Source organism: Haliaeetus leucocephalus, unplaced genomic scaffold (assembly GCF_000737465.1).
Source record: "Haliaeetus leucocephalus isolate CR32 unplaced genomic scaffold, Haliaeetus_leucocephalus-4.0 Scaffold177, whole genome shotgun sequence".
NCBI lineage: Eukaryota > Metazoa > Chordata > Aves > Accipitriformes > Accipitridae > Haliaeetus > Haliaeetus leucocephalus.
The window spans coordinates 464,680-489,765 of NW_010972613.1; the positions used below are offsets into that span (position 1 = coordinate 464,680).

Genomic DNA, 25,086 nt, shown 5'->3' on the forward strand with positions numbered 1-25,086 from the left:
TGAGAAGCAGCCAGCACCAGAGGCACTTGGAGAGGGTCTTTGCAAACCCAGTTGGAGCATGGGGAAAGTTGCAAGGAAGCAACAGGACACAGCCCACGTTCTGGTCTCCCTGTGGAAGAGTCTGTCACTTTCACTGGCTATGAAAGAGACGAAATAATTAGTTTTTAGACTGACCATGTCAGGTGAGATGAATTCCAACTTCTGTAGATGCAAGTGTGGCCTGTACTCAGGTGTGCAAACACACTGAATAACTGCTGCTTTCAGTAATGGGCCTAAAATCAGAGGTCTTCCCAGATACACACATCTGTAATGATGACCGTTAGGATGAACATCCAACCATTCAATGTTTGCTCATGCAAAACAGAAAACTTAATGAGACAGTGTTTTTACTGGTATGACTCATGAAAATTAATCTAATGAAACTGTGTTGGTTTGTACCAGATGGCGAATCTACATGCATTTCTCTTCAATGTGTATCTCCAGTTTCTCCACGTGTACTTCATATCAAGGAGTCTCAATGTACGAGTAATTTAATGCAACACTGAGATTGAGATTTCACATTCACAAAAGTCAGGGAATGCAGAGTCAGCAAATACCTAGAGAGATACATGTATACATACATACAAGTATATAGATACCCATATTTTCATATCCTGTTTATTGTATATGTTTTATTAAGGATTTAATGCATTATATGCAATATATAGAAACTGCTTGTGTGCATACCTGTATGCATAGCACCACGCACAGCATGTATGTATGTATGTTCATGGCAAAAAAAAGCTTTCAAAGTGATGCAAAGTGATTAAAACACCAAACCTTTATTTGACATAAAATAGCACAATCAAAATCATAACAGTGCAGCCCTTCTCAACACAAAATTTACTCTGCTTTTTTCTTTTGTGTATGCGCGCATGCATGCTTAGCTGGTGCCCCAAAACCCCGCACTGCAAATATCAAATAGCCATCATGATCCATGTCTCCAGGTCAGTCCCTTTCCCCTGTCCATGGAAGAGAGAAACCACAGTTCAGTCACGAGCTTCATCCTCCTGGGGTTCACCACTGACCCGAAGCTGCAGCTTCTCTTGTTCATGGTGTTCACCTTAGCCTACATCACCACCCTTGTGGGCAACATCACCCTCATCACGGTGATACGGCGTAGCTCATGGCTCCATACCCCAATGTACTTCTTCATTGGGAACTTGTCCTTCCTGGGCCTCTGGTATTCCTCCGTCTATACCCCCAAGATCCTGCTGAACTGCGTCTCCGAGGACAAAAGCATCTCCTTCGCTGGGTGTGCTGCTCAGTTCTTTGTCTCTGGTGGCTTGGCCTACACTGAGTGCTATCTGCTGGCAGCAATGGCCTACTACCGGTACGTGGCTGTCTCCAACCCACTGCTCTACTCTGCTGCCATGTCCAAGAAGCTGTGCATGGGGCTGGTGGCTGCCTCCTACCTCAGCGGCTTTGCCAACTCCACCCTCATTACCAGCCGCACGTTTGCCCTCAGCTTTTGCAATACCAACGTCATCGATGACTTCTTCTGCCACCTGCCCCCCTGGTGAAGCTCTCCTGCGATGTGACAGACAGCTACCAGGCACTCCTGTATGTCATCCTGACCTTCAATGTAATCCTCCCCTCCACGCTCATCCTCGCATCCTATGCCTCCATCCTGGCTGCCGTCCTGAAGACATGCTCGGCCGAGGGGAAGCACAAAGCCTTCTCCACCTGTGCTGCCCACCTCACCACTGTCAACCTATACTATGGCTCCATCCTCTTTATTTATGCCTCAACTTCAGAGGGACAAGGTGGTTTCTGTGTTTTACACGGTGATGATCCCCATGCTGAACCCCTTCATCTACAGCCTGAGGAACCAGGAGGTGAAGGGGGCACTGAAGAGACTGGTGAAGAGACAGACAGCTTCTTAACAGAAGAAAAACAGGGATTACGTCCCCAAAGATGCATACAGCAAGAAGTGTACCAATCTTTTCTTGTTTGTGTTTTCATTTGTTGCTTTTCACAATAGGTGCAGGAGGATGCAAGGGAGGAGCATAAACTCTTCTGATCCTGACGTGCTTCCTAATGGACAGGACATGCCACTGTGCAGACCTGCTCTCCTTCCCACCTCTCCCCGTATATAATTTATATCTGTACTATAAAATGGGACCTTAGCAGTGGCTGGTCTCATTGTTGTACATCATCTTCACCCTATGCTTTAGCTGGATTAAATATTCCTTACTTACACCCAAACCCGTAGCTCAGGGGGAGCTCCATGCGTCATGAAGTAACATGCCTCTACTCCTGAGCCGTCCCAGTTATTTCTTCACAATGCTGTTTTTGCACCACATAAACATACTTTTCATAGTCCTAGACTATTTTCCCAGTGAAACGTTCACACCAGTGTGGATAGAGTGGGTCAGATTGGAAGAACCAATGTCAAGAAGAACAGAGGCATCTGGGATTGAGTTCAGTTCCATGAATGTAGATTTTAAACACCCTGGAGATAGCCCCGGGTCTCCCCCTGAGCTTTCAGATGTCGCTCCAGAATGGCCCAACTCTTCTGAAGGTTGCGTGGCATACATGTCAAGTGCATGCCAATGTCTTTGGCACCTCAGGACAGAGCAAATGGCACCAGATTTCTACATGAGGGCAATGAAACCCAGACCTGGCCTGGGGAATTTCACTGCATCTTGCTCCTTTCCTGCAACTTAAGCAAAAGTTTCCAGCACCACTTGTAGGAAAACATGCAAAAAGGGTGAAGCAGTTTCTTAGTTATTAAAGTATCTTTTTTTCCTTTATAAAGTTTTAGCCCAACTGAGAGGAAAAAAAACCAAAACCCAATAAAGCTCTTTTTATTATTATTATCAAGAGTGTTGGGGGGAGGGATTAGGTGGTCTGAAGTAGATTAATCTCCTTCAAATTTAGATAAATAAAAATTGAGTGATTAAGTCAGAGTTCCTTGTCTCCATTTGTGATCAATAAAGCTGTGTTTCTATTTTTGTAGTTTTTGTTCAGACAGTGCAGTTTAAAGAGTTTAAGTTTGAAGATCTCCAAGCTTTCTCCTCTCACTGTATTTTCATTCACATCGCAGGCTGGGGTCAGGCCACATGAGCTGGGTTACTTTTGGATGAAAACAAACTGAAAATGGGCTTGAGGGGGACACCTAATGCAGTTTGACCTCCAGTAGGTGTTCAGATACCCAGAGCAGAATAAATTTAATCCAGAGAAAACTATTCTGAAATGCATATACCATAGACAGCTGGTCCATGGTACCAGTGCTTTTAGACCTGTTCCTGTTCCACCACATCCGTTCTAACGATCTGTCCTAGGATGTGATAAAACATCTTCTTATTCCTACATATTTTAAAGGGGACCTGGCTGACTATCTCATAATTAGACAACAAATTTTTTAGATGTGGAGAGCCAGGTGAACCCATTCCCATGCTTACTGTCCAGTCCCAGATTCATAATGGTAGGAAAATCACGTTTATGAAAACCAGTCAGACATGGAGGGTGTATGTAGTGTACTTCAACTTGCCTCACAGTTTAAGAATTAATCTGTCCCAAGGAAATTAATGACAAGAAATTCAAGGCGTGAGGTGTTCTAGAGGAGGTGCAAAGATGAAGAGAAATGCAACAACCTTCCCCGGCTCCCTCTGATAGGGGGTCAAAAGCAGGGGGGGACAAATCACCCCATTAGTGAGAACCAAGGGAACCATGTTATCTGCACATGTCATGAAGACAAGGGTGTCTCTTTATTGAGAGTGTATGACCAAGCTTGTCCCAGCACAGAAAGCCCTCCAGCAGGCCCTCCAGCAAGCCTGAGGTCCCGGCTCTCGCCAGACAGGTGGTTACAGCTATTTCCATCACAAGTGATGCTGCTCCCCTTCCCAGAGGAAGAAGTGGCCCTTGGGGACCAACCACCCTTCCAGGAGTCATCAGCTTAACAAGACCTTCTGGGGTTTACCAAGAAAGTTTCCTAATCACCATGAAAGCTTCTCAGAGGGCTTGTAGTCAACTTATCTCATTCTTCTTAACAAGCCATGAGAGACTAATCAGCAGGGGCTAACAAGAAAGAAACTTTCTTCCTTGTTAACAACAAAGTGCACTTCTACAGCTGCCTTGCTTGTCAGACCTAGTCCAGGCCCCAAAAGCTGATGAGTTGGAGAGTCAGTGTGATGATATGTGACTGTATTAAGGACAGCTGTGGGGGCCTGGATGGATGGAGAGCAATGCTCCTCAAGGTTTCTCTGATTAAAGTACCTGCCCCTCATCCCTGAGGTTAAATTCCCACCTGCAGACTGAGGCCCTTCTTCCTTGGTGGGATGATGCAGTGACCCAGCAGCACCCTGAGCTTCTTGCTGAGGAGGTATGGTGCTTGGTGGGAGCACTGGTTGTAGTGGGAATTTTCTCCATGCCAGTCTTGGGTCTGCTCAGGATCACTTCTAAATGTTTCTACCCCATATTTGTTCCTGGTCAGCACTCTTTTCTCTCCTATTGGTCTATGGGGTTAGCTACAGTATAGTTGCTAAAGTTTTTTGTCATTCCCCTGTATCTCATGATTTATTTTAGAGGGAAAAATCACACAATTGCTCAAAACTAAGCAAAACCAGTTAATATAACCAAAATAAGATCAAAATGCCAGGATAGTGAGCAGGTACCTGACTGCGTAATTTTACCATTACTCACAGGAGATGCCAGATGACAGCTCTCTGGTCCTTGAGCAAGTTGCAGGCACTGGTGAAGTTTCTCAAATAAATTTGAAAATACAGCTACTGTTGAGCTAAAGTAAGTTGCAGAAAAGGCCTGACAAGTCTTGTTGCAGTGAATTGTTGTTATGAATCCCAGTGTCTATTTCTAATACTGGGAGCACTAAGTTACCTGACTCTTGTGTTCACCAGAAATGTGTCTATTATTTGATATGAAGAGAGCTTTGGTCGTCATAGTCACGCTGAAAGCAATAGGTGTTATTTGTTGTCGTTGCTCGAGACAACAGTGGTAATGCATTCGCAAACTACAAAAGGTCAGAGGGTTTAAATTATTGAAATTAAAATAATATTAGGCTGTAAACACAAATAAAGGTAGCTAACGCATCCCTGAGAGAGGTCAGTGAATGGGCTAATCCAAGAGGAGTTAATGACCCAGTATTTAGGAACAAGGCAGAGGTTTCCCAATACATTTGTCCCCAGCAGCTCACAGGAGAGCACTGCTTTTTTTATGCCATAGCTGTACAGAAATGGAAAGTACAAACATTTCTGAGAAGACCTCTCAATTCCTCTGACGCACCAGGGAAAACTACTTTTCAGATTAACGTTTCCTCTTCATCACTCTCCCCAGAGCATTCTTCACCTCCTTGTTCCTCACGCTGTAGATGAGGGGGTTCAGCATGGGGGTCACCACCGCATAGAACACAGAGGCCACTTTGTCGAGGTCATGGGAGTGCCTGGAGCTGGGTCGTGAGTACATGGATGCAGCGGATCCATAGAAGAGGGTCACGATGGTCAGGTGGGACACACACGTGGAGAAGGCTTTGAGTTTCCCCATGGCCGAGCGCATTCTCAAGATGGTGGCCAGGATGTAGGTGTAGGAGATGAGGATGGTCAGGTTGGTGACAAAGAGGTTGAAGCCAACCACAACGAACATCAGAATCTCATTGACAGTGTGGTCCGTGCAAGAGATGGTGTAAAGCAGGGGGCCCTCGCAATAAAAGTGGTTGATGATGTTGGGACCACAGAAGGAGAGCCGAAGTGCAAACCCTGTGTGGATAGTGGCACTCACAATCCCAGTAAGGTACGAGCCAACTACCAGCAGAGTTTGTGCTCTGCTGGACATGGAGATGACATAGAGCAGTGGGCTGCAGATGGCCACGTAGCGGTCATACGCCATCACAGCCAAGAGGTAGCACTCGGTGGGGGCAAAGACCGCATAGAAATAAAATTGTGTGAGGCACGAGGAGTAAGAAATGACCTTCCTTTCTGCTAGGAGATGCGAGAGCAGTCTGGGGGTGATTGAGGAGGAATAGCAGATGTCTAGGAAGGACAGGCTGCTCAGGAAGAAGTACATGGGGGTGTGAAGCTGGGCATCCAGTCTGATTAACACGAGCACCCCCAGATTCCCCAGCAGAGTGATCACGTAGATCACCAAGAAGACCATGAAGAGGACAGCCTGGACATCCCCCTGCTCTGAGAACCCTGAGAGAACAAATTCAGCACTGGGTGTGTGATTTCCTTTGGCCATCATCATAACACAGTTGCTGTAGGGAAGCAGAGATGCAGAGAAAAACGGAGTCAGCATATTCCTGTTTTCCCCACAAACAGAGGTTAAAGATGCATTTATTTTTATCGGGAAATAGAAATTTCAGAGGCAGGAACTGATGAACAACATATTCAGTCTTTGTCTCAAAATACATTTTAAAGTAAACAAAGTGCATGTCTGAACTTATTTCTAATTGTTTTATTCTGGTCTAGTCACTACTAATTTGGTTTGATAAAGTCACTTCACAAATCAGAAGTCTTATTCTACCTCCGGAAGAAGTTAAGAAGTTCTTTACCCATCAGAGCCAAAGAGGTAACCACAGCAATTGATTCTGACATTAAAAATTGGTCTGTATTTAAAAAAACAAACAAACAAAAAAACCCCCACCAAACCAACAACCAAAACCCCCTTGTTTCAGAAGATTGAAAGAGAGAAAGCATTGGTGAGAGATCAAGACATTTTTTAAATAATTTCCTTTAGGAGAGTCAGAACAAGTTAAAATGAAACTCTAATTTCTTCCCTTCCTTCCTATGAAACTCTGAAATTAAGTTTGAAACAGGACAGTTAGTGTAAGTATTAACCCCCTTTAAATATGGTGATACCTATATCATTCTTGTGATGCCACTGAATTGAGAAAGACAGTGGAAGGAATTTTAAAAGGTTGGTACCGGTGGAAACCCCAACAATGCTACAGTGCTGTTACGAACTGGGGCAACTAAGATGCTGATAGTGTAGCTTGAGGGGGGCAGGGAAGATAAAATTAAGCTCATGTCTTCTTAAAACAGGAGTTAAGAATAGTCACAGAAGTTGCTCACTGAGGGTTTTTGAACTGTTAAACAAGATACCAAATTATACCATTGGAAAGGACCCTTCCTCATGAGGAAAGTTCAGTACATGTGCCTTGCTCGACTTATACGTGAGCCTCCCTTAAATCTGGATTTAGTCAAACAGATTTTTATATTTCACTCCAGCATTAAGTCAGTAGCAGAAACTTTCACACCCCTCTAAAACAATTTGAAGTTTGCCAAATAAACCAGGTAGTGCTTCTATGCCGTGATCTTTGTATTATAGCAAACAGTTGACCGTGCGCCGTCAGTCCTCTTATCTGCCCCACGTAAAAGGTCTGAGATAAACCAGACCTCAAGGACAGCAAGGGGCTTTTGCCAGCATGATAACATGCCTCAGACCACCAACGCTTTGTAGAGTCACTTCATCAGCTTGTCCAAGCTGCTGCCATCTCCGGCCACTAGACAATACTTATGAATCACAGTAATCATGATTAAAATGATCAGCTGAGATTGAGGGGCTGCTGACCTCTGGCAGTGCCAATGTATCTCAAGTGGCTTTACTCATAGCCTCATCTAGTGGCTGCCTTAAATTTGGAAAAGCAACTTATAAATGCCTGGGTTTTGCATGAGATATCCTGACCTTAGGTGACTATTTGGTGTGAAAACAGACTCCTGCCTACAGCCCTCCCCTTGCAGCAGATCAACACTTTGTAGCATTATTTACGCTAAAACTCACCTGTCTGGTCACATCTTGGGGCCCTTTTTGGTTTATCGGAGACTTATTATCTCCTAGACCAATATTTTATGGGACAAATAAGCCCCGATTTCTCCCAGTGTTGGTGTTGAAAGCAAGAATGATTTGCCAGGCATGAAGGGCATCAATACTTGACCAAGAAAAGCCAGTGTTTATAGGCTTCTTTCACTGAAAGACCAAGGAGTTTGCTGCTGCCTTCCCCTTGGTGTCATGCAGGAAATTTCTCTTGGGAATTGATGACTTTGGAAATTGATGACTCCTCCTTAAGGAGGAGACATGAATAAACACAATTAGCAAGTTAAATGTAAGCTTGAGTATTTTTTCCACTTCTTTATACATATATATAAAGAATTTTATATATATATATATAAAATTTATCTCTTGGAATATGTAATTTACCTCTTGGCATCACAGAGAATTAAAAAGAATTGGTGTAAGAAATAGAGATTCAAGGATTAGGAGATAGCTCAGTATTTGGAGAAGTATTGTAGATGCTATTGGAGAGAAAGGGAAAACTATTCAGAAACTCTTCTGCTGCAATTTGTTTTAACATTATCTGGGATATTCTGTTGTTTAAAAACCCAGAGTTAGATCCAGGCATCTGAGAGAGTCACAGCCAAGTTTATGGAGAAAAGTTTCTCTTTTATTGCTCTTAAAAGAACAAAACAGTACTAGTATCTGTAGTCAGATCTTCTAGGGAATTATTTTCTATCCGTTCATGGAAAATATAAATCTTTCTTCAGGAAGTTAATATCTGGTATTAGCGACCTTTCTATCAAAACAAGAGCATACCTCTGACACTATCTTCATCCATTTTACTCTTGTGTTCTTTCCAGAAAGTGTTCTGTGGATGCTGAGCATTCATGCTCAGCTGAATTATAAATTATTGATTAAAGGCTAGTTTCACCTTCTCACTTTTGAGTGGGGTGTTTGAAGGACTCCAGAACATCAGCATGGTGAGCTGGAACTTTCCCCTTAGGCTTAAATTGACTCGTCAGACTATGCCCTGAGCGTGACACATCCATATTTGCCATTTAGCTCTATCAGCCTTTGTTGCCAAGCAGCAAGTGGAGAAAACCATGCACATTTTCCAGAAAAATTCACCTCACACTGATGTAGATGTTTAAAATAGATCAGGTGAATCAAAGCCCCAAAAGGCATAGTTGTGTCCATAAGGGGAACCTATGGTGACTAATTCAGATGTGAAAGCCTACAGTTAGATAGGATGACTCCTGGACCAGGGTGACTCAACCCCTGAAACCTGGAAGCAGAAATTATGAATAAGCTGCAGCTGAGTTGGAAAATAAACTTTGCCTAGATGGAGAGACACAAGGAAGAGAGGAGACGGTGGGGGAGTTTTGGACAACACTGAGAGTCTCAGAGCTGTTGAACTTGGGTGCATTTGAATACAACATATGCCCAGAAGCACGAAGGCTTTCTGTATTGTCAACACCAGATGACATCCTGGGAAAAGCCAAGACTGCTCCGACAATGTCTTGAAAGACTGTTCCTGGACCAAGATGAGTGACTGCTTGTCACAGGGGATAAAATTCCGCTTTGCTCCTAGGCAAAGGAGCATGTCAGCGTGGTGGCTCCAGGCTGGTAGCTTTCCACGGTGGAGACCCATCCAGGAAAGCAAGATGCCCAGCACAGGCACTCTGCATGCAATATATATGAAGCACAGGGATGTGCTATCCCCCCATAAAGACTATCCTCAGGCAAATCAGAAAAAATAATAAATCAAGTTTATTGTACTAAATCAAAACCTTAGGCAGCTACTTAGAAAATTTGAAAACAAAATTATGAAAGACATTGTCCCTCTCCAACATGTAGTCTATTTAGCTTGTCCCCTTCTGCTCTGAGCCAACTCTTTCAGGCTACAGGATTTAATATCGTTATAACATTGAATAATCCTCTTTGGTAAAAAGTATCAACTGTGCATGTTCTACAGCTGCTTATAAATTAATTTACTCCAAAATTTTCACTGACAATGTAAGTGGTTTTCGGATTGTCCATCTTTCCTGCATTCTTTCTTTCTTTCAGCCATTGTAATTACAGGTAATTTATTTTTCAAGGGACCCCAACATGGAATTAATTCATAATTCAAACTCCACAGTGTTCAGCACGAGGTAGAGCATGTACATCTCACCAGATGTGCAGAAATGTACAGTGCCCTTCTTCTGTCAGGTGTCAGCCTTATTTCTTCTGCTGATTCCACTGTGGCAGATGGTACATGCTTCGGTTTGGTTAGAGCGGGACGTGTGGGAATACCTGCAGGAAAGGAGCTTGTTCGTAGCTCTTCTGAGAGTGCTCCTCACCTCCTTGTTCCTCAGGCTGTAGATGAAAGGGTTGAGCATGGGGGTCACCATGGTGTAGAAGATGGAGGCCGTTTTCCCTCGATCTTCTGCGTGTCTGGAAAAGGGATGGAAATAAAAGCAAGCCGCAGAGCCGTAGAAGAGGGCAACAGCCAGGAGGTGGGAGGTGCAGGTGGAGAAGGCTTTGTGCCTGCCCTCCGCGGAGCGGATGCTCCAGATGCTGAGCAGGATGCAGGCGTAGGAGACAACAATGGCCAAGACTGAGGCTGTTATGATGAAGCCGATGCACGCGGCCATCACCATCTCGTTGAGCCAGGTGTCAGAGCATGAGAGTTGCAGGAGCAGTGGGATTTCACAGTAGAAATGATTGACGAGGTTTGGGCCACAGAAAGAGAGTCGGAGGAGAGCGCTGGTGTGCACAAGGGCGTTCAGGTTCCCAGCAGCGTAGGCGCCCACCACCAGCTGGACACAGACCCTGTGGGACATGGCAGCCAAGTAGTGCAGAGGCTCACGGATGGCCATGTAGCGATCGTATGCCATGATGGCCAGAAGCATGGCTTCTGTGGTGCCAAATACTGCAAAGAAGAAAAACTGTGTGATGCAGCCATTAAAAGAAATTGTATTTCTTTCTGCAAGGAGGCCCGACAGGAGCTTTGGCGTGATGGATGAAGAATAGCAGATGTCCAGGAAAGAGAGGTGGCCGAGGAAGTAGTACATGGGCACATGAAGCTGAGAGTTGGTCCTGATGAGGATGATCATCCCCAGGTTCCCCACCAGCGTGGTGATGTAGATGAGTAAAAAAATCACAAAGAGCAGCTCCTGCAGATCGGTGAAGCCCAAGAGGACAAACTCGGTCACATTTGAATGGTTTCCCCCAGGCATTCTCCTGGCACCAGGACAGAGCAGACAAAGAAACACAGGGAAGAGGTTAAATGCTTTCTCCCAGCTCACAGGAATAGGTAGTGCCTGAGGCTAACACAGGATTCGGTGTTTCCTGGATGAATGCACCCACTTATTTGGAGAAAAAAATATGTTATCCTCAGTGGGCAGGTTGAAGATCCAAGATAATATATTGAAAAATACTATATTGACAAAATAATAGCCAATAGTTCATATATGGAAAAAAATCTTAAAGCTTCAGTCTTAAAGGTCTGGCTGGCCCGTTATGGAAAGAATCAGTCTTGCAAAAGATCTCGCAAATGATGTCTTCTCACGAACATCCAAATTCTTTCCAATATGTGGGCATGCTTGGGAGGATTTCTTTCCCTTTGCTGGGGGGATGTTCTTATTTAGAGACAAGTAAATACAATAATATCGTGCCTTAATTTGTCACATTAGTTAGTGTTGCATTAAATAGATAACAGACCACGCTGGAGTGATTTTCTGACTCTGTAGTGATATGTTTGGGTCAATTAAAATGAGACCAGCATATCTGATTGCAATTTCATGTAGGTTTAGCTTCAAGGGAAAACCACCTCCTTCTAATCTGAATTATACTTCCATGTCATCTTCCTTACGCCTTTTGGGTCTGCTAATATCAGGAATTTTTATCCCAAATTTGAGTTAGGAATTAAGATTCAGACCTACTGGAGTATGCATTTTTTCCTTCAGGAAGGACCTTAATAATGTCAGTATTTCTTCATGGGGCTGTTCCTGCTTCTTCAGGGGATGGACACACACTTGTTAAGGAAGCCCTTCCCCATCCAGCAAAAATTGCCTCAAAACCTCTTAGAATTTCACCCTCTCTCTGGTCAATGGCATCTAGAGTCATTGTCAGAAAGATACTCACTGGTCCTTGAGGTGAAAGAAAAACACAAGCTCCACTGGTCTTTCCAAAACCAGGAAGGTTTCCCTATCACGTCCTCTAACATGGCTGGAAGATTTAAGTTTTACCTCATGCCCACAGGACAAATTACCAAAGGGTCTCTGGGGCACCTGAAAACGGAGTGCATCTTCCCCGAAGAGCCTGGGATAAACACTGAGATTTCTCTCTGAGGTTTTAGGGATGGGATCCCCAAAGCACATCAGACATTATGCCTGCAGAGCCTGAGCAATTCGACTTGTGTACACAACATTGTAATGAGGAGTGGGACACAAGGCAATGCATTTTTGCTGAAGACTTGGATTTGAAAGATTTTCTTTCTTCTCCAGGAACATGGGAGAAAAAAGAAAATGCTAACTCTAAGTAATGGATTAATTTAAGGAAATTATTGCTTTATATTTGTAATGATTGGTTAGATTAATTTGCTTTTGTACTAGATATTTCCACAGAGCAGATGTGGAAACATTAAAGAAAAAGTGGATTGAAATGCAGACATCAATTCACCATTGTGTTGTCATTTTCTTTTTCCAAGATAACTTGTCACTTTCCATTTACGCTTGAATATGTTTTTACACCATTGCTTCCCAGGAGGTAGAGTCTCAGAGCAGGTCCTATAAGCAGCATTTGCATGGATGCAGCTCTCTGAAAGCCTGGTTCCAAGGGTAGGATGCATCACCCATGCATGTGTCCGGACAGTGAACTCGGGTAGCTCTCCTAGACATTTGCAGTTAGGGGCCTGAATTTCAATCAGTATTTTTTTTTTCTTCTTTTTTTTTTCCTGCTACCCATCTACTAGTCACACACCTGGTGTTCAGTATCACTATAGTTTTACCTGGTATATTTTTTCTTCCTCTGTTCTTATTCATGGTTAAAAAAAAAAAAAAGATGACTGCTTCTCCTGTTATCCACTAGAGATTACCTTAAAATATGTGTATGGCCTGTTTGAGAAATGAGTATTACTATTTCTTCCCTTCTCACTTCCCTCTTTCCATCAGCCTTGCTGTCCATTTCCTGGCACCAGCGAGATGACTGTTTCTTCAGGATGATTCCTCTTCTCCCACCGCCCTTCTTGAAGCAGCTTTTACTTCCCCATTCCTCAGGCTGCAGGTCAGAGGTTCATTGCAGAAAGTCCCTTGACCCGCTGCCAATGCTCTTTTCCAAGTGCTGGTGGGCGTCTTTGCTGCAAGGACATCTCGATGGCTCATCTTCAACATGGTGGCCACCACAACTTCCATGTCCTTCTCTGCCAAGCTGCTCTCCAGTCTGTCCTGGGGTGATTCCTCCCCACGGCCAGGACTCAGCATTTCCCCTTGTTGAAGTTTGTGTGGTTCCCATCTGCCCATTTTGGACAAAAAAGCTCCCTTTGAAAAGCCATTTTGCATTGTGTGCTTCAAAATTAAAATATCCCCAGGATGGACGTTCGGTGCTTGTGAAAGCAGGAAAGGAAACAGTGTGACTTGTTCCTTGTAGAAAAGAGCAGTTGATTGCAGACAGGGTTATGCTAAATTGCTTTGACACCTTTAAGTGGGTTCAGGAGATGCAATTGCAGTCATCTGCATGCATGTTGGGCAGGGGGAAGGAGGCAACTGCTGTTTCCCATTGCTAACATCTCACATGGCTAATATCTCACACATTGGATGGCCATCTCCTTGTCCTTATTAATTTCCTTCTTTGCCATGGGTGGCATTTATGTAACTGAGTCTAGACATCTCAAACACATACATGACATCTAACAACATCCAAACCAGCCGCTCTCAATACCGCTGCTAGTTTGTATAGTGTAAAACATCATCCGTTCCATCTCAGACATCCACGTCATCGCACACAGAAGCATCCCTTTCTCTGGGGTGTCTGCCTTAGATGCACATGCTGACACTGCAGGTGTCTAAAGCCAGCTGAGATTAGTCCTGCACCATCTGTCTCTCTGTCCTTGCTCAGCCCAACCTTCCCCTTTTCATTTTCCCTCTTTCTCAAGAAATATAGAAAATGCAAATTTCTCTTTCTTGGGTTCAAAATGCCTTTCTGAGCCATGTATGGTGGTGAAGGCAGACACACAGGAGGGTTTTCTGCTCCAGGGCAGTAAATGTGTCTAAAATGAGTCATTATACCTCCCATTTCTCTTTTGAAAACAAGACATACCTTGGCCATCGATTTTAAAGGGAGTAAGGCCAAACCGAGACTCTCCCTTTCATTTCTGTACTAAGGGAACCTGAAGGTAGCTTGGTTTCCAGGTAGCCTGGAGAGAAAAGGGTTGTGCTCCAGGTTCCTGGTTCTTCCCATATATCTGGATGGCACGTGATGGAGAGGAGTCACCACCCCAGTGCAGGATTTACACAGGATTTTGAAGAAGTCTTCAACTTCTTTTTAATCAAAGAAAAAAAATACATTTCACAGTTTCTGTGCCTTTTTTACCCACCAGCTAGAGGAGACATCCAGAGTGGGATTCATTTCACCCTCTTTTAGATTCAGCTTATATTAAGACCCAAACCTGAGTGTCTGTCGTTACCTATTTGTGAGCTAAGTCTCATTATAGCTAACGCGACTCTGGCCAGTACAATCAGCAGAGTTGATCGATCGCTTCAGCTGACAAAATGTTGGTGTCTGCCTTGCAGTGAGCCACACCAGACCCCACTGGTGGACTTGACCAAATCTTCCTTGGTCATAAAGGGGGCCCATGTACCCAGTCCACGTGTAGAGGTGACATGGTGTTTATTTAAAGTTAAGGAGATAAGTCCTTCCCCTAAAGACATCTGAGGTGATTCCCAACTCTAATCACTAAGTATCTAAACAAGGGGAGGTGGCTTCTACTCCTGCAATAGCAGTATTTGCTCAGCTCTCTGTCTGAAACAGATTTAACTAGAATTAAGGCAGCTCCACCCAAAAGCGCAAGCCTAGCTGGGTCCAGCTAAACTCTGAGGTGCGGCATGTGCTTTCTGAGGGAGAGCCAAAAGACAATTTCAGACACAAGACCGCAAACACTGGGGGTTAAACCATGACATAACTATGGTGTTAAAACACTGTTTTGATTGCCTTATTTCTGCTTTCTTAAGTAAAATGAACTCCAGCTGGAAACTCATTTGCATCTAGAGTCCTGCAGCTTTTAATGTGACAGAGAGACAAGGTAAAACACCTTTCTGGAGATGTGGCTGTAGCAGCTCCAGCCCTTTCAGAGGAGAGGAGCTCCAAAGCAATTGGCGGCTAATCAGCATGAATGCAAAATGAGATGCAAGACGCCAGCCACCTCATCGCCCGTTCACCATGACCCGCCAGGAAAGGGGGTTGCAACGCTGGATGCTCCTTCTCCCCTCTGCAGCTCTCCTCTGGAGCCACGCGGGGTGTTTCCCACCACTCACGGTCAGATGCTGACCCCACAGAAGTCGGCGAGGGCCGTTAGACACAGCTGACCGCTGGTTTCCCCAAACCAGCAAGCCCTGCTTGCACAACGAGCAAACCGCTTTCGGTTTTGAGCGTGGCAGCTCTGGCAGGAAGCCACAACAAGCAGAGCAATAGTGCTGCAGCCACAGACTCATATTTTTAAGACACTAAGGTTTTGTGTTCCCATTTAAACACCAGATGACGGTGAAGGCAAGACCAGCTGGACACAAAGTCATTGAATAGTGTTGCATTTTATATATTGCCCAATAACGGCCGTAAGTCACTGCAGCAAGAAGAGATGCTCTGGGACTGTAAATAAAACATTAAAAATAATCTTGAATCTTTTATTTAAAGAAAAAGGTGGCAATCTTCCGTGCACCTAAATTAAACAACATTCTGAGGGTGACAGTCACAGAGGAGCAGAAGTGTGGGACAACGGCAGGAGTTATACGCAGAGGTCCCAGTTCAGTCGGTCCTGCTGAACACATCTGGAGATGTGTGAAATGATGAAGAGAGGGGAACCTTGCTCGCTATGGCTGTGTCCAGGGTCTCATCGTCATGAAACGGGTAGTCTGCATGTAATGTGAAATAAATACGGCTAAGTGCAGTTTTGAAACCCATTTCAGGGACAAAGAAAAGATACATGAAGGAATTAATAACGTCATATTCTTTTTGACTTGATGCCAGCAGCAAGTGCTCCATGTGCTTCATATTGCAGATGAGGGTAAATCTAGGACTTCCTATTGTGAATTTGCAACATGGGAAATTCCAGTTAGAAAAAAAAAGGGAGGAAAAAACCCACTCTAAGTGCAGTCAAACACCGAAAAAGGGGTCAGGGATGATGTCAAACCTCTGCCCTTGGTGGTCCCCAGGGCTCAGAGGGACAACGGGGTCTGAGTTGGCCCTGGTTGGGGTGGTTGGCCGTACCGGAGACCTCCCGGGGTCCCTGCTGTGGCGGGGGGCCAGCACAGCCCCTCCTGGGCAGGGCGGCCCCGACGGCAGCACAGCTGATAAGAAAGGACGGGAGCGCAAACAGCCTGGGAGGACGTTTGCCCTAGGCTGACCGTGCTAGCCAGGCAGCCAACCATCGGCTGGATTAAATAATAACCAGGGAATTATCAGGAAGCTTTGGGAACAAAGAAGGATTCAGCTGATTGACCCTGGGTGCCTGTTAGTTGTGAGTCATTAATAAATCAGTGAACCACTTTGATCCTAACTTGATTTAATCCAACTGTGCAGCTTCTCCCTCCAACCCAAGTTATTACATGTCTCTAGGATAGCACTAAGTAGGCTAAGCCAACACTCCAGATCTTGCCGTAGTCCTGACAGAGGCTGCAGTCTGTAGGGACTGAGGTAATACACAAATTGAAGTATTTTTTTCTTTTTTCATGTATGCAACGTTTGTGCACCACACGGCAGCTCTCTCTGCAGGAAGGCAGCAGGAGAGACATCAGGGCAGGCAACGGCATCGGTCCAGGGTGCCATGGGCTGCAAAATATGGGGTCTGACAGAGAAGGCTGCTGAGTAACACCACAGCTCCTATGATCTGTTCTGGTCAGGGTACCAGGGAGATCATGGCTTTTATTGCTGTCAACAGGGAGACGGAAAGCAACGGTGTAGAGCAGTGGATGGGGGTTCCTTGGTAGTATCTGCCCTGAGGGGGATTAATTACTACTGCATCTTAAAATGCTTTCAAGGAGGGATTCATTACTACCACATCTTAAAATGCTTTCAAAGTGCCTTCATTCACAATAGAGGTCACCCAAATACCGTATTTAACTTAAATTTTTAGTTGTCTAAAGTTAAATGACATGTATGGTGCTGTTAATCATTTAATGACATTTGAGTATGAAAAAGAAAAAAAATTTCCTGTGTAGCATACTAGTTATTTGCTGTCATATCTATTTTTCTTGCTAAAGGTGTTGGCATCCTGAGGCTAGTTATTATGGCCCTTAAGGATTTTTAAAAAGCTGCCTGGAAATGGAATTTTTTTAGTGGAATAGTAGAATTCACCCCTGTTTATTCTGATTTGCTAAGCAAAAGGGAGAGCAACACATGACACAGCTCGCAATTTGAGTCCAAACAATTACAGAAATTTTTGCCATATTCTTCTGGTTTAATTTGGCCTGATACATAGGACTCAATAAATGGTAGAGAGCAAAATTTTAAATGAGGACTGGTGCATGCTTGTAGTTCTCTACCTGTGTCTTCATTAGGTTAAATTAACTACTAAATATAATTATCAACATTTGGAGAACTGAGTGAAATTATTGGTATCCTAAACCAGCTGAAGATATTGAATCAGCCACTGCAGCTGCTAAGTCAAAGTGCAGAAGACCCAAAAAATTTTATCAATCTGAGATAATTAATCAAAAACGGAGAATATCACCCACATCTCCATTCTATCTGGCCATAAACTTACAATATTCAAGATCATTTTATTTTTGTGAGTCTCCTCAAAGCCTCCTTCACCTCCTTATTCCTCAGGCTGTAGATCAAGGGGTTCAGCATGGGAGTCACCACAGTGTAGAACACGACAGCCCATTCATCTTCTTCTCTTGAGCTGTCTGAGCTGGGCTTTAAGTACATAAAAAGCGATGCCCCGTAGAAGATGCTCACAGTGGTGAGGTGGGAGGTGCAGGTGGAGAAGGCTTTGCATTTGCCCTCAGCTGAACTGATGCTCAGGATGGCAGAGATGATGGCCACATAGGAGACCAGGACAACCAGGCTGCTGGACACACCGAATAAAGATGCTGAAGTTCTTAGGATAATGTGGCTGAGGGTGGTGTCGGAGGTTGAGAGTGATATCAGAGCAGAAATGTCACAGAAGAACAGGTCGATGATGCTGGAGCCACAGAAGGATAAACTGGACATGCCGATAGTCTGTCCCATGCCATTTGTCAACCCCACAAGATATGACCCAATCACCAGCTGGAAACAGTGTTTTGGGGACATGACAAGGGGATACACCAGGGGATGGCAAACGGCCACGTAACGGTCATACGCCATCACAGCCAGCAGGAAGCATTCGGTGATCCCCAAAAGATCAAAAATGAACACCTGAGCCACGCACCCAGCATAAGTAATGCCCTTTTTCTCTGATATGAAGTCAACCAACATCTTGGGGGTGATGACGGTGGAAGAACAGAGGTCTACAAAAGCCAGGTTACCCAAGAAATAATACATGGGGGAGTGGAGCTGAGGGCTGCCCCTGATTAACAAGATCATCCCCAGGTTCCCCAGGATGGTGACAAGATAGGTGAACAGAAACATCAGAAAGAGGGTGACCTGAGTCACTGGGTCCTCTGTGAACCCTGTTAAGCTGAACTCGGTCGCTTGGGTGCAATTGCTTTCTCCCATTAGCTGGACATCTGCTTTCTGTGTGAACTCCTTGCTGGAGGTTTCTTCTACAATGGGCAGGTATCTCCCAGGCGGAAAACCCTCTCTCCAGTGGAATCTGCTCAGAGACAATCATACAAGATCTAAAGGAAGAGTTTAGGCACAGATCAATTAGAAACAGTTTGCCAAAAGTCATATCACAGTGTGAGTAAAACAAATGGGGTGCTGCAAAAGCAAAGGTTTGCTCCAGCTGCAAAATCCCACGGCACAGCGTGGTGCGTGGTCCTCCGGCTCACCTCTGGATGTTCAGCAACGACCGACATGAAAAGCTGTAGGGAGATTACACACCAGAGTAGCTTTGCCTTGGTGCTGCGTTTCGTCCCCTTTGTTAGCGTTCAGCCTGGGACTCTGAGGTCATCCAGCTCAATAAGAAACACAGAGAAACACAGTGCTTTTCCAGTGCAGAGTTGATTATTCATCATCTCGTCGTCACTTGCCAACCACCTGCTTCCTCCCTCTTTGCTGGCACTTATTCCTAACTGTGAAACCTTACACAGAGGTTTATATTGGTTACCCCTCCTTCCCGATACGCTCTTTCAGCTATAAAAACTTTTCTTAGGTATTTAGCCTGTTTCTAGAATGTTCAAATGGAAATGGGCAACCCCCAAAGCTGAGCAATCTCTCCTTGAATATATTTTGGGGAAAAAAACCATCTTTTGGACCTGCCTCATCTCAGCAACAGTAAGTTCCCTAAATGTTCTTTACATGAAAGCTTCTGGTCCTCATCCCAGAGCCCTTTGTGGTCAGTGGGGAGAGGAAGCCTCCTGAGCATGCTCTCCAACAGGGTGATCTCCAGACCCCCCCTTCTCAGCAGTTGTGTGGTGAGGACACAGGACAGCCAGCTCCCTGGGTTTGGTGGAAAGCCCAGAGTATCATGAAGAACTGAAGCCCAGGACCCTGCAGGTAGGGCATGAGATGAAGATAGGAGCTGTTTCTTTTTTGCAGAAGAAAACTACGGGAGATGGGTGGCTTGGCACTCACTGTCCTTGCTCGTGAGTCTGGTACTGGAGCTCCAGCTTGGGCTGAAAGACGACGACCCTCGCTTACATCTCAGCACTATCTCTGCTTCCTCCTGATGCTCTTGGAGATGGATGTGAAGACGCGCGTGCCTGAAGCTCTGCAGGGGAGCTCGGAAATAAACCACTGTCAGCAAACACCCTTACTATTTCACATAATATGGGCACTTGGGGACTGTGAATCTCTTTGAGCCCCAGGAGAGTGACAAAGCCCAAAGCAGGTCATTATCTTTTCTCTGTGTTTCTTAGTTTGGAGAAGAAGTGTACCCAGAGGAGATGACCTCAGTTGGAGTGAGCAACAGGGCTTTGGGGTCCCTTCAGAGCAAACCACGGAACAACACCCCACCTTTCACATCAACTTTTTGAGCATTTCAGAGACAGTTACAGCTCCACAAGTGCTGTGTTTGACATTATCATGCCAGGGAGCTGCAGGGGACCTTGCGAATGGGGTGTAGTCCCACAGGAGCTGAGCTAGGGCTGGTAACAGGGTCCATCAGCAGTCCCAGGCACCATGGACAACGAACCACCCTTCTTCCCATCTTACATTCCTTGTTTCCAAACCATAGCTCACAAATTTGGCTGCAAGGAGCCAACAGAAGATCGTGGTGACCTTGCTAAAGCTGAGGCAAATGCTGTCCACTACTCTTCTTTTTGTCCATGCAGCCATCAGTCCTCTCATCACCCAAGGTGCTCAGGTTGGTAAGTCATGACTTGCCCTTGGTACATCCATGCTGGCTACTCATGGTCACCCTCCCAACCTTCCTCTGCTTGAAGAGGGCTTCCAGGGGGATTTGCTTCTTAATCCCGCTGGGACTGAGGCAGCCCGCAGTCCTTGTGCCCTCCGTCTTGGTGATGACATTTACCTTCTTCCACCCATCACACTGGAAACACACCAGCCTCAAGGGAAAAATGAGAGCCTGAGGGAGAGGTGCCCAGAACTGGAAGGAAGGTGATGGGAAGGATCAGCTGAGGAGCATGATAAAGGACTGAAAGGGGCAGCAAGAGGAGAAAAGGGCCCTTCTGAAGGGACGAAGGAAAGCTCTAGGGCTGGCCCTGTCTCTGGTGGCTCTGATGGGGCTTCCCAAGCCCAATGGGAGATGCGGGGTACCCCTTTCTACAGCCTTTTCACGCCCAGCAAGGGTGAGTGCCAAGGGCAGCAGAAACCGCTGATGGCTAAGGTCAGGTGTATTTTGCAGAATGAGAATTAGCTTAGACACAGAAAGCCCTGACCCACACCCTTTGCTGAGCACTATGTGGGGCAGCAGGCTGAAACCTCCCAGAGCCAAACACAAAAGGAAAGTAAATGTCACACAGACTCCCACCAGAGTTCAGCCAGATCCAGGCTCTCCCTCTGCTCTCGGTAAGGAAAAACCGTTCACAGTGCACCGCTGTGAGCAAACTCCCACAATCTGGGCAGCATTTGGCATTTAAAACCCTTCCGGGGCCACATCCTCACCTTTTCTTTTCTCTCCAGCAGAAAAATCAGCTACAGGAGCTGCAGAGCACGGTGCAATGCCACGGATGAGCCCTTGGCAGGTCAGGTCCTGCCTGGGGCTGAGCCCCCTCCATCCTCCTCCCTGCTGTCAGCATCGCCTCTCGCACCTCCTCATCTCCCCGCTCGATACCAGCCCTGCGGCCGCAGCCCGGCTGACAGCGGGAGATGGATGGGGCCGAGCCAGTGCCGCAGGGCACGGGACATGTGTGGGGATGTGATGGACACAGGGGGCTTGGGGAGATGGTTTCTCCCCGCTTTGCACCAGTCCTGGTCCCAAAATCCAGCGCTGCCGACGCAGCCACCTCGGCCACCCCGCAGCGTACGGGGCCCAGAGGGTTTCCTCTCCATTACAATGGCCGCAGGATTTAAGCACCAACCCCAAAGCAGAAGTGAAGGCTGAGGCTCTATTGGGAGAAAACAGCTGGCTCTGGGCAAAGCAGGGAGGGATTTCAGCCTTTGCCCAGTGCCACCATCACCGGGGTACCGCCGGGGACAGAAAGCCATCAGCATCCCCTCGAGGATGTCCCCTGTTCCCTCCAGACCCATCCCCAGAGCCCCAGCATCCCTCATCCCACCCAAATACACTCTTGTGGTGTGCAATGAGATGGCATCTGTAGACTCATTGCAGTTTGCAGGGCAGTGGGGGGCTCTGGAGTAGCCCCTCTGCTTTCCCCCCCCCCATGCAGCCCCCCACCCCTGTGTCAGTCACCTCCCCACACACCTCCCTTGCCCCCACAGCACTGGCTTGTCCCCATCCATCTCCCGCTGTCAGGCCGGTATCGAGCATCGCAATGGGAGGTGTGGGATGGAGGGGGCTCAGCCCCGGGGCAGGGCTGGGGGTCCCGGGTGCCACGGCAGAGACAGAACCAGCATTTGGGATGGGTGCAGAGCGGGGGGAGCGCTTTCCTCCCCGCCGCCAGAGCTGCAGAGTCTTTGCATGAGCAAAACACTCATGTGTGGATGCCTCAACACCTCGCCGTGCTTTTTAATACAAGGTGTTGATGGCGGGCTGTCGGTCGAGCTGCTGGTGCATGGGCGGCTGCCGCGTGTCGAGAGGGGCTTTCCCCAGGGGAGAGGGTCGGAGCAGCCCCCATCTCCCCCCGCTCAGATGTGTGACATGAAGGGGACAAGGAGACCCCCAAAAGAGCTGTCCCTCCCCAGCCCAGGGTACCCCGAGATCCAGCTGGGGACCAGCAGTGGTCCCAGCAGTCCCAGGACCACCGCTCGCCTCCTGTCCATCATCATCGCGTCAAGGCACGAAGGCAGGTCGGGGAAGGGGGCCGTGCTCCAGCCCCCACGTCTCCACCCCCCGAGCTGGGGCATAAAACCCCCCGGCACGCTGCGGGGGTACAGTCCAGAGCTGGTGCTGTGCTGGGAGAGGCTTCATTGAGGGTCCCCACTGCCGCTGTGCCGGGGGACGGAGCCACGGACACCTCCTGCCCACCCGCTGCACCCATGGCAGGTAAAACCCACCCGTGGCAACGCTCCCCTGTACCCAGCGGTGGGGTCCCGCCGTGGTTTTGGGGTGCGGTGGGTCACCCAGCCCTACCAGAGGGTGGGATTGCAATGGGGGGGGGATAAAACCCCACTACGGTGGGGGGCTAGGAGTCCCCAGTCCTCCCACCCCCTGCACGGAGGGAGGATGCGATGGGGTGGCTGGTGGTACACAGGGTCTGCTCCTACATCTGGGGTGCAGGATCAGCCCCCCCCCCACACACACACACCCCTTCAACCCTCCGCAGCCTTCCTGGGGGGGCTGGGCGAGGGGTCCCCCTGCGGCACCGGCCTCGGGTGGGCAGGCGAGGGGCCGGGGACCAGCGGCAAGAACCGGCGCGTGTGCCACGCCGCGGCACGGCTGGAGATGGGCAGCCTCTGGGAAGAGTTCAACCGCCTGGGCACCGAGATGATCGTCACCAAGGCGGGCAGGTAGGGACCGCGGTGGGGCATGGGGGGGCTGCCAGGGTAGGGGGCATCCCCTTCCCACCTCCCCATTCCCCGCAGGAGGATGTTCCCCACCTTCCAGGTGAAGCTGTCGGGGCTGGACCCGCTGGCTGACTACGTCCTGCTCATGGACTTCATCCCGCTGGATGACAAGAGATACAGGTGAAGATGGAGCGATGGGGATGCTGGCAGAGGGGGGGCCGGATCCTGGCGGTGCTGAGCCCCCCCCCCGCCCCACAGGTACGCCTTCCACAGCTCCTCCTGGCTGGCGGCGGGACGAGCCGACCCGGCAGCCCCCGGCCGCGTCCACTTCCACCCCGACTCCCCGGCCAAGGGAGCCCAGTGGATGCGGCAGATCGTCTCCTTCGACAAGCTCAAGCTGACCAACAACCTCCTGGATGACAATGGCCACGTAAGGACCCCGGCCTCGGGGTGGGCGATGCTGGGGGGACATGACGCACCCCTGCGTGGGGGGGTCCTGCCTACCTCCCCCCTCTCTCCCTCCCCCCCCAGATCATCCTCAACTCCATGCACCGCTACCAGCCCCGCTTCCACGTGGTCTTCGTGGACCCGCGACGGGACAGCGAGCGCTTCGCCCACCAGAACTTCAAGTCCTTCAGCTTCCCCGAGACCCAGTTCATGGCTGTGACAGCTTACCAGAACCACCGGGTGAGCCCTGGGCTGGGGCGACAGCGGGGTGTCCCCCCCCACCTCCCCCAGGGACCCCCTGACCTCGCTCCCCTCCATAGATCACCCAGCTGAAGATCGCCAGCAACCCCTTCGCCAAGGGCTTTCGGGATGGCGACCCTGAACCATGGTAAGCCCCCCCCCCCGACACCGCCCCGACACCATGATGAGGGTCTCTGCGCCATCTCCCCTGAGCCCCCCCATCTCTATTGCAGGTGCGGGGTGCCGGCAGGGTCCCTGCTGGGTGCAATGCCCCATGCCCGGGCCACCGCGCTGCCCTCCCGCCCTGAGAAACGGGAGAAAGGTAGGGGGGCTGGGGGGGGACCTGACCCCCTGTTGCTGTCTCTCCCCCCTCCAGGGGCTCCCCGCAGCCGTGGGGCACCGGCCACCACCGCACCCCCACAACCGGCCCCGCTGCCAGCCCCCCCCGGCTTCCCCGAGCTGCCCCCACCCTCCTTCCAGCCCCTCACCTGCCCCCCCGGCGTCTACGTGGGGGCCAAGCCCCGCACCCTGCCCTACCCCCTGCCCACCTTCGCCCCGCTCAGCACCTACGGCACCGCCGCGGCCCCCACCTTCGGCTATGGGCAGCAGTGACGGTGCGGGGCACCCCACCACCACCCCCCCGGGACCCCTGACCCAGCCCGCAGCGGAGGGGACGGAGACGCAGAGTTGGGGACGAGCCACGGGGACGGCTTTATTGCTGCCGAGGAGGGGATGGGGAGGATGCTGCAGCCGGACCCCCATCGTCCCCCCTGGTCCTGGGGTTTTTGGGGGGGACGGGGGACGGGGGACCCTGCCCCCCCAGCACCCCCCCAGCCGAGCTCCCCGCAGCAGGGTAGGGGATTGGGTCCAGCCGATGCTCCAAGCCCCCCAGCATCCATCCGGCACGGCTATTCCCAGGCATTGGGCGCAAAGGCGAAGGGGCACAGCTTGTACCCGGCGCCCACGTAAAACTTATTCTGAAACTCCACCCTGCCGAGGAGAGGGGCTGGTGAGGAGCGACACTGAGGGGGGTCGGTCACCCCGTCCCACCAGCGCCCCCCTCATCCGGGCTTACCAGTGCAAGCGCAGGGCGTGGAGGAAGGCAGAGAGCCCCTCCATCACCAGCAGGATGGCCACGGTCAGCACAGCGAAGGCGGCGAAGACGGGCACCAGCACCACGCCGCCCACGTAGTTCAGCCGCACGAAGCCGTTGCGCATCACCATGGTCCACAGGACCTCCGACAGCTCTGGAGATCGGGG

General features: G+C 48.7%; 6 protein-coding genes across 6 annotated transcripts in view; 2 read left to right on the forward strand and 4 right to left on the reverse strand.

Moving 5' to 3' along the window:
- The first annotated feature begins 1,007 nt into the window (after window positions 1-1,007).
- Window positions 1,008-1,925, forward strand: LOC104829867 (olfactory receptor 1013-like). Its single transcript, XM_010564371.1, is given in 3 exon segments — window positions 1,008-1,554; window positions 1,557-1,785; window positions 1,787-1,925. Coding segments are annotated over 3 exon segments (915 nt in total).
- Window positions 1,926-5,304: 3,379 nt separating this feature from the next.
- Window positions 5,305-6,291, reverse strand: LOC104829809 (olfactory receptor 1019-like). Its single transcript, XM_010564279.1, has one exon. It carries the CDS (start codon window positions 6,289-6,291, stop codon window positions 5,305-5,307), a length of 987 nt encoding a protein of 328 aa, XP_010562581.1.
- A 3,686-nt stretch (window positions 6,292-9,977) lies between these two features.
- On the reverse strand, window positions 9,978-10,991 carry LOC104829868 (olfactory receptor 1052-like). Its single transcript, XM_010564372.1, has one exon. It carries the CDS (start codon window positions 10,989-10,991, stop codon window positions 9,978-9,980), a length of 1,014 nt encoding a protein of 337 aa, XP_010562674.1.
- A 6,748-nt stretch (window positions 10,992-17,739) lies between these two features.
- Window positions 17,740-18,666, reverse strand: LOC104829810 (olfactory receptor 5G3-like). Its single transcript, XM_010564282.1, has one exon. The coding sequence runs from the start codon at window positions 18,664-18,666 to the stop codon at window positions 17,740-17,742; it is 927 nt and encodes a 308-aa protein (XP_010562584.1).
- A 2,152-nt stretch (window positions 18,667-20,818) lies between these two features.
- Window positions 20,819-24,438, forward strand: TBX10 (T-box 10). Its single transcript, XM_010564373.1, has 8 exons — window positions 20,819-20,861; window positions 22,959-23,142; window positions 23,218-23,319; window positions 23,398-23,569; window positions 23,671-23,826; window positions 23,907-23,974; window positions 24,060-24,148; window positions 24,203-24,438. The coding sequence occupies exons 1-8, from the start codon at window positions 20,819-20,821 to the stop codon at window positions 24,436-24,438; spliced, it is 1,050 nt and encodes a 349-aa protein (XP_010562675.1).
- Window positions 24,439-24,897: 459 nt separating this feature from the next.
- The window catches only part of TCIRG1 (T-cell, immune regulator 1, ATPase, H+ transporting, lysosomal V0 subunit A3), a 4,591-nt gene continuing 4,402 nt past the window's right edge, over window positions 24,898-25,086 (reverse strand). The window contains exon 17 of the mRNA XM_010564283.1: window positions 24,898-25,073. Within this exon, the coding sequence (XP_010562585.1) occupies window positions 24,898-25,073 (176 nt within the window). The remainder of the gene's footprint in view (window positions 25,074-25,086) is intronic.

Excerpts from the sequence above, each read along its gene's own strand:
- LOC104829868 (XM_010564372.1), bottom strand. The coding sequence starts at position 10,991 with ATGCCTGGGGGAAACCATTCAAATGTGACCGAGTTTGTCCTCTTGGGC.
- LOC104829810 (XM_010564282.1), bottom strand. The coding sequence starts at position 18,666 with ATGGGAGAAAGCAATTGCACCCAAGCGACCGAGTTCAGCTTAACAGGG.
- TBX10 (XM_010564373.1), top strand. The coding sequence starts at position 20,819 with ATGCGGGGTACCCCTTTCTACAGCCTTTTCACGCCCAGCAAGG. Across the intron at positions 20,862-22,958 it reads CCTTTTCACGCCCAGCAAGG|CCTTCCTGGGGGGGCTGGGC; the intron begins GTGAGTGCCAAG and ends AACCCTCCGCAG. Across the intron at positions 23,827-23,906 it reads CAGCTTACCAGAACCACCGG|ATCACCCAGCTGAAGATCGC; the intron begins GTGAGCCCTGGG and ends TCCCCTCCATAG.
- LOC104829809 (XM_010564279.1), bottom strand. The coding sequence starts at position 6,291 with ATGCTGACTCCGTTTTTCTCTGCATCTCTGCTTCCCTACAGCAACTGT.